General features: G+C 41.5%; 1 protein-coding gene across 1 annotated transcript; it reads left to right on the top strand.

The window, feature by feature from the left end:
• Nucleotides 1–1,892: 1,892 nt before the first annotated feature.
• Nucleotides 1,893–15,249, top strand: LOC144684079 (green-sensitive opsin-like). The gene is given in 4 exon segments (XM_078547794.1): nucleotides 1,893–2,083; nucleotides 7,641–7,806; nucleotides 10,563–10,802; nucleotides 15,163–15,249. Coding segments are annotated over 4 exon segments (684 nt in total).
• The last annotated feature ends 566 nt before the right edge of the window (nucleotides 15,250–15,815 follow it).

Genomic DNA, 15,815 nt, shown 5'->3' with positions numbered 1-15,815 from the left:
CTGTGCCATCATTTAACATAGGACATGGAAACAAAATGAACTTCAATCATCATGAGAAAGGCAACACTACCAACAAAACCACTTCTCCACCACATGAGAGGAAGAACTTTAAGAATTGGCACAAGAAAGACTTTAAAAATTAACTAGTATATGTACTAGATGGATACAAGTTAAACATCAGCCAAGATGGGCTGTTTAATGGACAATGTAACAGCATGGGGTGGGGTGCAGGGGAGAGGAATGTTACTTTTACTGTAAGTTAGTTGTTAAAGTGGATGTTGTAAATTGATATATTTTGGGTATTCTCTATGAAAACACATCACAATGGTGATGCGTTTTCATTCCCTTAAGGGGGAGGTGTTACATGTGTGAGGTTTATAACATGTTATTGGACTATTTCTTTTGCTTAATAAGATTATCATAGTTTGGGACAGTATCTTTAAATTCTGGGTAAATGAAAGTGGTCATGTGACATCTGCTGAAGTCTGCCTCACAGTAATCCTGGGGTGGTTTAATTTTTAAAGATCAGAAGACGCAGATTATTTTGTTAAAAGGGAAATGTCAAACGTTTACACCTGCGGACAATGACAGCTATTTCTAAGTCCACTGTGAGAAGGTCCTAAGTCTCTTAAGACCCAGAAAGGTGTTATCGACATCCTGATGTAAACAGTTGTGCTGGACCCTGCCACTTTATTTCTAAGATGAAAAGCTGTGGTGATCAGAGATAGCTTATTCATATTTCTATGTGAGGGCAAGGCTAATGTGTTTCCCATTGCCATGGAGAAAGGGATAGAGGAGGCCATTTTGAGATCAGGTTACAAGCTTTCCAAAAAAATACCTAGAAATATCTCAGAGAGAGGGTAGTTGCAGATTTTGGTCTTCTATGGTCTGCAGCTAACTGGGAGTTGGGGAACAAGATGCGATAGATGTTAGCCAGACCTGCACCTTAAGCAGAGGAAATGATGACTATATTGTTCACCACACATAATGTGGTTGGGAACTTGGGAACAGTTTGAAGACCTAGTTTGTGAGGAGTTAAATCAAGGCTGGAGGGTTCACCTATCTGAAGCTAGAGGGAGAATCCCCAGGAAAACTCTTGGGGTGGAAGATAGTATTGAGAAAGGAAAAGAATAAAAGTAAATTCTTAGGGGCTGCAAAACACTTTGGATTGGTTCCAGGAGATTGGATATCCACTTAAGAGATCAAGAAATGTTACAAATGGGGGTTTTCAGTTGTCATTAAAAGTAGAAAGGGACAAACTCTGTTCAGTGGTTTAAAGTATAAGTTGTCTACAAAAAGAAAATGGTGTTTAGTTAATATTGTTTTGTCTTTAGTAATTGATACAGTAAAAGTTATTTGAAAATATGAAATCTTGTTGCGTCATCCTTTCAGCTAACAACTGCAAGCTTGAATTTCTCTTTTAAACCATTATAGGTCCCTGTGGAAATCTATCTCAATGTGCTAATTAAAACATTTCATATGCATGACAATCGAAATCCACAGTGGCTAAAAGCCTTAAAGAGCTTTACATCAGGTTTTGGCAAACTATTGTATCTTCTTTAACCGTACTTGGATTGTCAATTCCGTTAAATCATTTTGCCCTTGCCCTCAATCCTTGGCACTGCTTAAAAAGCCTATAAAGTGATGAATTAGTGGAAGCAGCTGATGGTGTTGCTTTACCATGTCAACTTTCACAGTAGCTGAGAACTTTTATAAGTGCATAAATATTTCTATTGGTAATTTTCATTTAAGATGGACAGCACGGAAGGGTAAATTTTTATGTCCCACTTTCCAACAAGACTGGGGTCGTTCACAATCCTTATGAATTCCTTTATTATTGCCTGGCTGGACCCAGGAAGCTCCCCATAATCGCTGCTTACACGGTTCTGCTGATGTTCATCAGACTGCCCATTAATGGTTTGACTCTGGCAGTCACTTACAAGCACAAGAAGCTAAGACAACCTCTCAATTACATTTCAGTGAACCTGGTGATGGTCAACCTGTTCATGATTCTCTTTGGGTTTGTGGCCACAGCCTTGCATGGCTACTTGGTCTTTGGGTCCATTGGCTGTGCTATAGAGAGGCATGCGATACAATGCCAATAAGACATAATTAACATGTAATCGAGCATGCCAAGCACATAAAATATTAAAACATTAACCCATGCATTCCAGGTGTGAATCTAGTAAATCTTCCCTGAACTGCTTCTAATGCATTTACATCTTTCATTAAATAAGGAGACCAGTACTGTACACAGTACTCCAGATGTGGTCTCACCAATGCCCTATATAACTAAAGCATAACCTCACTACTCTTGTATTCAATTCCCCTCACAATAAATAATAACATTCCATTAGCTTTGCTAATTACTTGCTGCACCTGCATACTAACCTTTTGCAATTCATGCACTAGTACACCCAGATCCCTCTGCATCTCAAAGCTCTGCAATCTCTCACCATTTAGATAATATGCCTCTTTTTTTATTTGTCCTGCCAAAATGGACAACCTCACATTTTCCTACATTATACTCCATTTGCCAGATCTTTGTCCACTCACCTAACTTATCTATATCCTTTTGTAGTCTCCTTACATCCTCTTCACAGGTTACTTTCCTACCTGTATTTGTGTCATTAGCAAATTTAGCAAGCATGCCATTGGTCCCTTCATGCAAATCATTTATTTAAATTGAAAGGAGTTGAGGCCCCAGCACTGATCCCTGTAGCTCCCCATTTGTCACATCCTGCCAACCAGAAAATGAGACATTTATGACCACTCTCTGGGCAGAATCTTCTGGCTGGCGTGCGGGCAGCAGAGTCCGCATGCCAGTGCTTAAAATGTCGTGCGAGCCTCCCGATGTCAGCGCGCGGCATTGCGATATTTCGGTTGGCGGACGCACGCCCGCCATTAATTAAAGGCCTTGTTAAGGCCACTAACTCCCCAATCGGCGAGGATTTTGATGGGCCTGTGCGAACTTTGGGTCGGCGCATGGGCCCAACGGGCATGCAGGTAAGTGTTTTTTTTTACAAACCTCATCTAGTGGCGGAATAAGATTTGATGTCAGGTTTAAAAACGTTTAATAAAGTGTTTGTGTTCTTCACTAACATGTCCCATCTCGTGTGACACTTTCACATGAGGGGGACATGTTAATGATTTTTAAATTTTTCTTTTTTAGAGTTTCACAGTTTCAGCGATCTCCCTGAGGCTGCACTTTGCCTCAGGGAAATGTACGCTCTTTCATGCGCATGCACGAAAGAGCGCACTCTGGTAGTTGGGGAATCCTCCCCGCCCACACAGCGCATAGCGCTTCCCGTTGGGCGACACGCTGGGCGGGCCTTAATTGGCCCGCCCACTTAAAATGGTGGTGGGGCCCGTTTCGGGGGCGGCGATCGGCTGCCCGCCCACCCATCAAGGGCAAAATTCTGCCCTCTGTTTCTTATTAGCTAGCCAATCTTCTATCAATGCCAATCTGTTGCCCCCTACAACATGAGCTTTTATTTTCCACAATAACCTTTGATGAGGCACCTTATCAAATGCCTTCTGAAAATCTAAGTACAGCACACCCACTGATTCCCATTTATCCACAGCATCTTCAAAGAACTCCAATAAATTGGTTAGACATGATTCCCCTTTCATAAAGCCATGTTGACTCTGCCTGATTACATTGACTTTATCTAAGTGCCCTGTTATAACGTCTTTAATAATAGCTTCTAACATTTTCCCTATGACGGATGTTAAGTTAATTGGCTTATAGTTTCCTGCTTTCTGTCTCCCTCCCCTTTTGAATAAAGAAGTTACATTAGCTATTTTCTAATCTAATGGAAGCTTCCCCGAATCTAGTGAATTTTGGAAAATTAAAACCAATGCATCAACTATCACACTCGTCACTTCTTTTAAGAACCTAGGATGAAATCCATGAGGACCCGAGGACTTGTCAACCCGCATTTCCAACAATTTGCTAAGTACCACTTCCCTTGCGATTATAATTTTCTTGAGTTCCTCCCTCCCTTCCAATTCCTGATTTATAGCTATTCCTGGGATGTTACTTGTATTCTCTATAGTGAAGACCGATGACATCTTCGGCAATCTCTCCTTTGCCTCCACCTATCACTGGCCTTCTATCCAGCTCCACCTGTCCCAACACCTTTAAACAGCTTACATTTCACCACATATCTATTCCTCTTTAGTTCTGATGAAGAGTCATACGGACTCAAAACGTTAACTCTGTCTTCCTCTCTACAGATGCTGTCAGACCCGCTGGGCAGAATTTTGCACTTGATGGGCGGGCGGGCAGCCGATCGCTGCCCCCGAAATGGGCCCCGCTACCATTTTAAGTGGGCGGGCCAATTAAGGCCCGCTCAGCGTGCCGCCCGACATGCGCTTCCTGTGTGGGCGGGGGGGGGAGGGGATTCCTCAAGTGCGAGAGTGTGCTCTTTTGCGCATGTGCATGAAAGAGCGCTCATCTCCCTGAGGCAAAGTGCTGCCTCACGGAGATCGCTGAAAGCATGTCAATTATTAAAAATAAAATAATAAAAAATTCATAAACATGTCCCCCTCATGTGAAAATGTCACACGAGATGGGGACATGTTAATGAAGTACACAAAACCTTTCTTAAACATTTTTAAATCCGATATCAAACCTCATCCAGCCACTGGATGAGGTTTGTAAAAAAAATCACTTACCCATCTGCCCATTGGGCCCGTGCACCGAGCCGAAGTTTGTACGGGCCCCTCAAAATCCTGGTCGATGGGAGAGTTAATGGCCTTAACAAAGGTCTTTAATTAATGGCAGGTGTGCGTCCTGCTGCGTAGCCTGCCCACTGACCGAAATATCGCTGACGTCAGGACACGCGAGCGACATTTTAAGCGCTGGCTTGCGGACTCTGCCACCCGCACATCAGCCAGAAGATTCTGCCCACTGAGTTTTTCCAGCAATTTTTGTTTTTGATGCAAAATACATGTTCAGTTTATCTGCCATCTCCTTATTTTCCACGATTAATTCCCCAGACTTACTTTCCATAGGACCAACGCTCACTTTGTTATCTCTTTTTAAAAAAAAAATCATAGAAGCTCTTACTGTCTGGCTTTATATTTCTAGCTAGCTTTCTCTCATACTCTAATTTATCCCTCCTTAGCAACCTTTTTGTTATTCTTTGCTACTTTTAATATTCTGTCCAATCTTCTGACCTGCCACCCATCTTTGCACAATTATATGCTTTTAAAAAAAAAATTTGATACTTTCTTTAACTTTTTTAGTTAGTCACGGATGGTGGATTCTCCCCTTGGAATTTTTCTTTTGGAATGTATCTAATCTATATATTCTGAAATATCTCCTTAAATGTCTGCCACTGGATCTCTATTGACCTGTCCCTTAACCTAAATTGCCAATTCTTTTGCTAGCTTTGCTTTCATGCCCTTGAAAAGCCTTTATTTAAGTTTAAAATTCTCATGTTAGTCCCAGTCTTCTCTCCCTCAAACTGAATGTAAAATGCAATCATATTACGATCACTGCTACCTAGGGGCGCCTTCAACATGAGATCATTAATTAGTCCTATCTGATTTCACAATACTAGGTCTAGTGCAGCCTGCTCCCTGGTTGGCTCCAGAAAGTGCTGATCTAAGAAATTATCCCTAAAACATTCTATGAATTTGTCATCTATGCTACCTTTACCCATCTGATTGTTCCAGACTAAAATCCCCCATGATAATTGCCGTACCTTTCTTACAAGCTCCCATTATTTCTTCTTTGATACCCAGTCCTACTATGTGATTACTGTTAGGGGGCCTGTACATCACTCCCACAGGTGACTTCTTGCCTTTATCATTCCTCACCTCCGTACAAACTGCTTCTTTTTCCTGGTTTCCTGCACTTAGGCTATCCCTCTATATTATGTCAATGTTGTCTTTAATTATCAGAGCCACCCCTCCACCTTTTCCTAACTTCCTATCCTTCCTAAAAGTCACAAACCTTTCAATGTTCAGGTCCCAATCTAACCCATCCTGTAGCGATGTCCCTGTAATGGTTATTAGATTGTACTTATTTATCTCTATTTGCAATATTAGTTCTTCTGTTTTGTTTTGAATGCTACGTGCATTCAGACATGGAGCCTTAAGTTTTGTCCTTTTATTATTTTTGTAACCACTAGCATTATCTATTCGTTTAATCTTCAATTTGCACTCTCTGTCCCTTCCGTCAAGGTCTGTTTATCATTTCCCAAATTAATACCTTCCTCTCTTACCTTGTCTCTACTCTTTAATTTACCACATCTTCCCATATTTGATCCCTTGCCCCAACAACTTAGTTTAAACTCTTTCAACTTCCCTATTTATGCAATTCCAAAGAACACTCGTCCCAGCATGGTTCAGGTGTAGATAGGTGATTATCATGCAGCATTTTAACCTACATATACACTGGAACAACCCAACTGTACAGCCCTCACTTTCCCCAGTACTGGCGCCAGTGCCCCACAAACTGGAACCCACTTCTCCCACACCAGTCAATGACCAATGCATTCCTCTCTCAAATCTTATTTGCCCTATGCCAATTTGCATGTGGCTCAGGTAATAATCCAGAGATTGTTACCTTTGAGGTCTGCTTCTTAACTTGGTACTTAGTTCCTCATACTGACTATGCAGAGCCTCCTTCCTTATCCTGCCTAGGTCGTTGATACTACATGGACCACAATGACTGGATCCTCCCCCTCCCACTGTAAGTTCCTCTCAGGCCCTGAGCAGATGTCCCTTACTGTGGCATTGGGCAGGGATAGTTGGATGTTCCTAAAAGGGTAAGGAGGTGTGGTGAATTGTGGCAGTTATGGCCAAAATTCTCACAATCTTTTATGCCATGTTATTGATCCGTACCTCATTTCACATATCTCTGGGTACAAATAGGAGGAAATACAATGTCTACTAGTACAAGACTTTGGCAGGTCTTGTTCATGTCAATGTAGCTCCATTGCAGAGCACAAGTACTTCCTGGAGCCATATTTTGAAAGAAAATTCTGTTTTCTACAGCTGATTAATATTTTTTGATATTGATCTCCATTTAGAAATGTGTTATTACAAGATGTGCTGCAACTGTCTCCTTTTGGTTCCATTCTCACAAACAAATTGATTATGGGAAATCTGATACTTCTAAACCTGTAATTTTATTGATGAGTTGTGAGTATTGATCAGGACCAGGATTTTGCAATTTGGTGTGATTCCAATGCATCTTTGTTGTGTTAGAGTTCTAACCACCACAGTGATCTGGCTCTACTCTAGACAATTTTCAGGGGTCACAGTAGTTCTAGCTTTTCACGGAATTTTCAACTCTAACCATGGAGGAAGGAACATTAATGTGATAGGTCTCATGAACCTCACACAAAATACCAGGGCCGGCTGCCACCTAGGGTAGCTGAAAATCTGCAAATTTTTAAAGTTAATAGTTTGTGGAGCTAGGGAACTAATATAACATCAGATGAAAATATTGCCCACTCCATTTTTTCCAATGATCTTAAGCAGAGGAAAATGGGCTCCTTAAAGATGCACTAACTTACAACAGATCTGGTGGAGTTAGAGGGTAGGGAAGGATTTATGTTTCATCTTCAATTAGAAATGGTTTATAATATTTAAGCAATGCTTTTCATTGTTTTTTATTTCAGGTTCATATTGGAAGGATTTCAGTGCTCATGTGGTCTAGATTATTACACCATGAATCCACGTTACAACAATAAGTCTTACATCATATATTTGTTTGTCTTTTATTTTCTGATTCCAGACGCCCTCATATTCTTTTCATACAGAAGATTGATATGTAAAGTCAAAGGGGCAAGCATAACATTTCCACATACTGTAAAATTTACTTGAGTTTATTAATGGAGTTCTAGTAAGCAGGTTTGGAAAAAGCACCTAATGTATGCAAATATGCATTTATAATGCATGAAATCAGTAACAATGGTCAATACATTTCTTTTTCTGTGCAGGGTACATCCAAACATATATAAAGTGAAGCCAGGTAAATAGGACCCTTAATCTACATAATCATTATGATTTGTCAGATGATTAATATCATAGTAATATTTATCACCATGTAAAATCAATTAAGCGTAAAGAAATTAAATACCAGTGATAAGTATTTATTTACTCTAAATATTTGAGAGCATTTATCACGGAATCACAGAATTGTTACAGTACAGAAGGAGGCCTCAGCACATCTTATCGGCGCCGGATCTCTGAATGAGCTATTCGGTGCCATTTCCCAACCTTCTCCCTGTAGCTGTGCACATTCTTCCTTTTCAGGTAATAATCCAATTTCCTCTTGAATGCCTCGATTGAACCTGCCTCCGCCACACTCTCAGGCAATGCATTCCATTTCTAAACCACGCACTGAAAATGTTTCTCCTCATGTCTTCGTTGCTTCTTTTGGCAATACCTTAAATCTGTGCACTCTTATTCTTGCTCCTTCCACCAGTGGGAACAAATTTTTCCTATCTACTCCATCCAGACCTCTCATTATTTTAAATACCTCTATCAAATCTCTGGTCAACCTTCTCCAAGGAATATAGTCCCAATTTCTCTAATCTATCTAAATAACTTATGTTCCTCACCCTGGAGCTATTCTCATGAATCTTTTCTTCACATTCTCTAATGCCTTCATATCTTTCCTAAAGTGTGGCACCCAGAACTGGAAGCAATCGTCCAGTTGAGGCTGAACCAGTATTTTGTGCCTTGCTCTTGAGCTCCATGAGCTGGATTTTAGTAGAGTCAGGAAGACTCCGAGGACCTTTAGAAGTGGTGGGCAGGACCCAGTTCTGGAATTTCAGGCCCCATTCCTGGTGCTCTCAATTTTCGTCAATGCAGAATAAGGGTGCAGCCTGATTAAGGTCATGAGCTCACACCCTGCATTCCTGACCTGGCCGGCTCCATTGTGGGGATAGGCATCTCCTAGCTCCCCATAATTTTCATGGAGTTGGGCCAGTTTCTCATGGACTCATGGTTCATGGCCTCCCCAGTATGTCGTAAACCATAGTCTGGGGTATGAGGGAACCTTTTGAAGGGTAAGTTCAAAAGGTCTTACCCATGCCCCCATGACAACTTATGCCCCTCCACCCACCCCAATAGACCCTCATACACTCCATGCCAACCTATGACATCACCATGCCATTCACTCTATACAGAACCAATGAACCCAATAGAAACAATGGTATTTGGAAAAGCTTTTTAAAAAGTCATGCATTCATAACTTTCTTTTTAAAAAACTGCTTTTACTATAGTGCTATAGAAGTGTCAATCATCCAGACCTTTAAAGTTTCAATAGCAGAAACTGCAAGAACTTGACACCTCTTTATGTTGTGTAAATAGACATTCCACAATTGACAAGAGACAAAGCTATCAATCAAGCAATGTTTTCCCTTGGTGTAGCTGTTTCAAGACTAATGGATGTCTCAGTCAAGCTTCATAATGCATTCTTGGCTGAGGCATCTGTTTGTCCGTTGAAACAGCTACACCCTTAATCCTAGGATACTGTATGCTTTAAGAACCTCGCTCTCAATGACTTCAATGACTTAGGCGCATTTGCACCAAGGCCCCTCTGCTCCTGCACCCTCTTTAGAATTGTATCCCTTATTTTATACTGTCTCTCCATGTTCTTTCCATTTATAGTGTAATTCTGCATATTTCAACATCATTTATTGCAAAATGCAATAACATGGAACATAGGTTTGTTCCGGTTTTCAGCCCCTTTTGGGCTGTCAGTTCAATTATTTGATGCAGACAGCATATTATAATGGTTATGACTTCTTTTTCAGCGCAAGCAGGAATGAATACATTATGTAGTTTAAGCTGCAGTTTACAAGACTCAGTTCAGAATTATATTAGCCCATGTATCCTTGGCTAGAAGTTGTGACTTAATTTCACACCCATTTAACAATTAAACCTCTCTCAGGATAGAGGATTTCAGTCCCCTGAATTATCCTCCAAAATGGCAAATTGTGGGAAAATTCAACCAATCATGTTTTCTCCAATACTTTCCCATTCTACTCATTCATACATGTCCAGACCCTGACAATATCTTGTGACCCCTTATCTCTGTTTTAAGTCTTAGTACAAGCTTCCCTTGTTTTTGTGGTTAATTGCTCATTCTGCAGGCCTTGAAAATAACAACAATTTCAACTGTAAAGAAAATCAAGTCTAAATAGCATTTACTTTACTAATTATAATAAAGGAATAAATGTAACCGTGGTTCAAAAAAGCTGAATGCATTCCGGCAAAACTTAATATTAAAAATTATTAAAAGGAATTATAATTTGGCAAATAATAAGAGCTTTTTTTTTAGTTCCCAAGACCACAACTAGAGAATGAATAACAAGGTTGCCAGTTTCATATCTCAAAGTTCCTTCTTCGGTGTGCAGCAACAGGATGCTCATGACTATTAGTTCTGTTGCACCTGCAGACATTAGTCTAAAACTTTAATCAGTTAAGTAGTTTTATTAAAATAAATAACAATCCCACCCAAAGTTTAATTACTTAACCCCACCAAGACTAGTTCCCCCTAAGTTCCCATCTAAACCTATATTTTCTTATAGGCCACAGCTCAGCAATAGGAGCCTGCCACTGCATAAAAGGCTGAGAAGGAAGTCACCCGCATGGTAATTTTAATGATCATTGGTTTTCTTACTGCTTGGTTACCATATGCCACCATTGCATTTTGGTTCTTCATGAATCGAGGGGCAGAGTTTTCGGCTATGCATATGACAGTTCCTTCATTCCTCTCCAAAAGTTCAGCAATATATAATCCAATTATCTATGTGTTAATGAACAAGCAGGTATAATTTTTAATCTGTTTACGTATAAGAATGGAGCACCAACATTATTTAACGAGAGGAAAACTAACTCAAATGTTACGGTCTTCTTTCTTAATGGTTCTGTATTAGTGTTCTGTTGGCATAACCCATTGTATATCTAAACAGGAGATCGCTTTAAACAGATTTACCTTGACTTCAGTCAGGGGCTTCTATAAAAAATGAAAAATTTTAGTAATGGACACAACTACATTGGAAGTTTATATGTCTCTTTAGGAGTGTTTGACAGAATTGTCACACAAATACCAATCTAAGCCAAGCAGCCAGAGTGTAATACAGCCTAATGCATGAAAATCGGCACCAATGCAAGAAAAAAACTTGAAGAAACAAGCTCAACAAATAATAATACATTTTGGAATAAAGTCAAAGCTTTGGGTGCAAGCGGCAATTCAGATGCAAGTGATGCTCAAGATTGTGCTAGTTTTCTAAATTGAAATCTTTGCTCAATTTTCCGCTCAAATTCATTTGGATAAACCAATACAAAAATTGCTGCAACTCAATTTTAACTGGGTGCCATAGCATTTGAGATCTCTTGATGTTTTGAGCTAGTTTGACCAATTTTGGGTGAATTACAGTGCTTCAAAGGAACTTCATGTTTAATTTGACTTGGATGGCATTGAGCTTCTTGAGTGTTGCTTGACCTGCGCTCATCCAAGCCAGTGGACTGTATTCCATCACACTCCTGACTTGTGCCATGCAAATGATGGAAAGGTTTTGCGGTGTCAGGAAGTGAGATACTCACACAGAATTTCCAGCCTCTGATTTGCTCTTGCAGCCATGTGTTAATTCTAATTATGTTTCTCATCTCTGGTGACCTCCAGGATGTTGTTGGTGGATGGTAATGCCATTGGCTGTCAAGGAGTGATGGTTAGATTCTATCTTTTTGGGGCTGGCCATTGCCTGACATTTGTGTGCCATGGATATTACTTGCCAATTATCAGCCCAAGCCTGAATGTTGTCCAAGTCTTACTGCTTGCGGGCTGCTTCATTATTTGGGGAGTAGCGAATGAAACTGAAGACTTCAATCATCAGTGAACATTTCCACTTCTGACCTTCTGATAGAGGGAAGGTCATTGATGAAGCAGCTGAAGCTGGTTGGACCTAGGTCACTGCCCTGAAGAACTCCTGCCGTGATGTCCTGGGGCTGAGGTGATTGATCTCCAATAACAGCCATCTTGCTTTGTGCTAGTCACTGACTCTATCCCTCTCTCTGGTAACTGTCTGAAGCTGATCCAGACTGTTTACAAACTTGGAGGTGAATTTTACACACCCCCACCTGCTCCCTTGCTGGCGTATTTGAAGGTGGGGGGCACATAAAATAAAGCTCATTCCTAGCCCACCACCTTCCCACCCATCCCTGATCTGTTCCCCATATTACGGGGATGAGTAAGGTGTCAGGCAGTCCTCCCTCCCTCAAGTCTATTGAGGCCCTTAAATGGCCAACTAATAGCCACTTAAGGACCTCATTCCACCTCTGCTGCAATAAAATGTGCGGCTGGAAAAGACAGGGGAAAGTTGAATAGCTTGGCAGGGTTCACTGCACGAGCTAAAGGCAAGCAGGAATGGGGGTACCTCCTTTGGGGCGGTTCCCTGTACCATCGGGGGCACCCTCCTCTGAAGTCTGTACTCCCCCCTTTGTGCCTCCTCTTCCCACCCCTACAGGCCTCTACAACAATGGGGTCACAAAAACATCCCCGACCAAAATGTCCAGACTTAACTGAAGACCGGTATCCATCTTCAGCTCTTTTCCGGACTCCTTGTAGTCCCAGCAGTAGCCACGGCTATATTCCGGCACTGTTGTGACTACAGAGCTGCCGCCAATCAGATTGGCTGGCAGCTCTTGAGGGCAGGACTTCCTGTCCCTGAGGGTTGGAAGTCCCACTCTAAACCCATTGAGGCCACCCATTGTTGCGGGGCAGTCAGATTTAAGCAACTTTTCGATCTAGGGGCATAAGTAATACATCTCCACCACCCCACCTCCCCCCGCCCCATATAATTCATCCCTTGATATCATATTTAAGCCTAAAATGAACTTCTCAAACGCTTATCCATGCCATCACTAGGACTGCCCATTTCTACCTCTGACATTGTCTGATGCCACTCCTGCCTCAGCTCATCTGCTGTTGAGATCCTCATTCATGCCTTGGTTACCTCTAGATTAGTCTATTGCAATGCACTCCTGCCTGGCCTGGCACATTCTGCCCTCTGTAAAATTAGAGTCATCCAAAACCCTGCTGCTCCGTCTTAATATGCACCAAGTTCTGATAATCCACCACCTCTCTGCTTGTTGACCTTCACTGGCTCCCTGTTAAGTAATGCTTCAGTTCTAAAATTCTTGTCCTTGTTTTCTAATCCCTCCAATTCCTCACCCCTCCCTATCTCTGTAACCTCTTCCAGCCCACAACCTTCTGGGATATCTATTACTATTTTACTATTTTAATTGCTCCACCATTGGTGGCTGTGCCTTCAACCCTAAGCACTGGAATTTCCTCCCTAAACCGCTCCATCTCTTCTATCTCTCTTTCTTCCTTTAAGGCACTCTCTCCATTTCTTCTCTCTTCCTTTAAGGCACTCCTTAAAACCTATTTTTTGACCAACTTTTGGTCATCTGCTCTAATATCTCTTTATGTGGCTCACTGTCACATTTTCCTTTATGATGCTCCTGCAAAGTGCCTTGCAATGTGTTATTATGTTAAAGGTGCTATATAAATGCAGCTTGTTGTTGTTGTTGTTGTTACCTTGAAACTCTGCATTTTAATTTTGACCCTAGCTCTTCAAACACTCTCACCAGAACTTCATTCCTAGTTCTACCTATGTCATTAGTTCCTATGTGGGTCACAACAACTGGATTCTTCCCCTCCCATTCCAAGTTCTTCTCCAGCAGTGAGGAGATGTCTTTGACCCTGGCACCAGGCAGCTGCAGGGAGAACAATAACTATCTCCCTGACTTTAGTCTCCCCTATCACTGCCACATTCCTTTTCACTCCACCCACTTGAATGGCCTCCTGTGTTATGGTGCTCTGGACAGTTTGCTCATCCAACCTGCACAATCTTCCCTCATCTATGCAGGCAGCAAGAATTTGTACCTGTTTGATTAAGGGCAAATACTGAGGCTCCTGCAGTCTGTACTGTGGTCCCTTACTTACCTGAATCACAGTCACACCCTCCTGTCTCTGACCACTCACCAGACTTGTACCTAATCTAAGCTGGGGTTGAGGTGGGGGAGGGGGCAGTGCATGCCTCCTCAAATTAAGTGTCCAAGTAACTTTGTTCCTCCCTGATGTCCCTTAATGTCTGAATCTCGGACTCCAGATCAACAATTCTTGAGTTGAAGTTTGTCAAGATGCAGACAGTTGCTACAGATCAGGTTATCTGAGGTCACTGTGCTCTACACAAACTCCCACATGCTACTGTTGCTGACACCACCTGCAATGCGATCAGTACCTTGGTTTATTTATTTAATTAATTAACATTTATCCATTTAATCCAAGTTGGTTTTCTTTTAATTTTTTAACTAAATCTTTATCTAGTTTAAGGTACAGGCAGGTTAAATTAAATGCCTGCCTCTGAACTTCCTCCTGCTGCCTCTCCTTGTACTGTGAGAATTATTTTCTCCCATGCCATTTGCTGACTCATTGGGCTGGATTTTGCTGAAATCACTGGGAACCCAACATTGAGCTCAATTCCAGGTCAGGAACCTAGAAGTGATCATGGCAGGACATCACTTAAAGTCTTTCCAGAGGCTGCTTCTTAATTGGCCGCCTTTGGGAGTTCTGTCTAATTAAGGGCAGACCAGTGAAGTGTGAAGTCCAATCCGAGGGCTCACTGCGATATCTGGCCGGCAGATCCACCACGAGAGATGGGTGGTATCAAAGCAGGCAGGAAACTACGAGGGCACTTCAAAATGAAGGCACTCTCTGAAAGATGGTTAAAAAGTTTAAAATCCTTCATGACTACAGCTGGGGATCCCTCAACAGGATGGTGTATGGCTATGGCTATCACATCCCAGAGAATCCATGCTGGAATGATGGAGCGAGGCACAGTGGCCCCCTGCCCACCCAGGCCTGCACTAGGACGCCATTTCCGGTTCAATTCCAGTCTCAGGGCTCTGAGGACATGAAAGAGGAAACTGAGCTTGGAGGCAACTTTAACAATGGAAATGTGAGTGTTCTATTTGAGGTTGGAAGGTTTAGTGAAGCCAAGAATATTAACAGATGAAGCACTAATGTTGGAGTTGTCAAAGCTAGGTGATGGTGGCTGCATACAACACGAAAACATCCTGTCCTTGAAAAATTGATGATTATTTTCATTAACCTACTGACAGGAAAAAGGCTTAGACATTGCAATAGGACTTGAAGCTGTAAGTCTGGCAGTAAGTGAGGAAATGGAACTAAATCATTCAGGGTACTAGCCTGTGTTATATATTTCTCTACCCTTTTAAGACCAAGCACAAACCAAAACAGAAAATATCTTCCACAGCTGGATAATTACTCGGTCATAGTTAGCATTAAATATATCATGGTGGTCTCCCAGAAATCTATGTTAAGTCACACATCCAGTTCAGGGCAAAGTAGTGTTGAGCAGCTGATATATAGGATTTATTGTGACAGGCACTGTTGTATTGTCTGATGATCTTGATGCTTATTCCCTTGTGACATTCCCTAGAGCATTTATTTCTGGTTGAGAATACCAGCATAATATTTATCAGGTAGAACAAAAACAAAAAATGCTGGAAAACTCAGCAGGTCAGGTAGCAGCTATGGAGGGAAACAGAGTTAACGCTTCAGGTCAATGACCTTCCATCAGAACTGAAGTAAGATTGAATAGTAAGAGTTTTTAAGGCCAGTGGAAGGGGAGCTGGAGCTGGAAGAATAAAGAACAAGGTCTGTGATAGGGAGGAGGCCACAGCAGATTAAAATAACATAAGATTTCATGATGCAACAGCCAAAGAGATAATATGGTAAAGAAACAAAGGTT

Source organism: Cetorhinus maximus, chromosome 8 (genome assembly GCF_964194155.1).
Source record: "Cetorhinus maximus chromosome 8, sCetMax3.hap1.1, whole genome shotgun sequence".
Taxonomy (NCBI): domain Eukaryota; kingdom Metazoa; phylum Chordata; class Chondrichthyes; order Lamniformes; family Cetorhinidae; genus Cetorhinus; species Cetorhinus maximus.
This window is presented reverse-complemented; position numbering and strand designations above follow the sequence as displayed.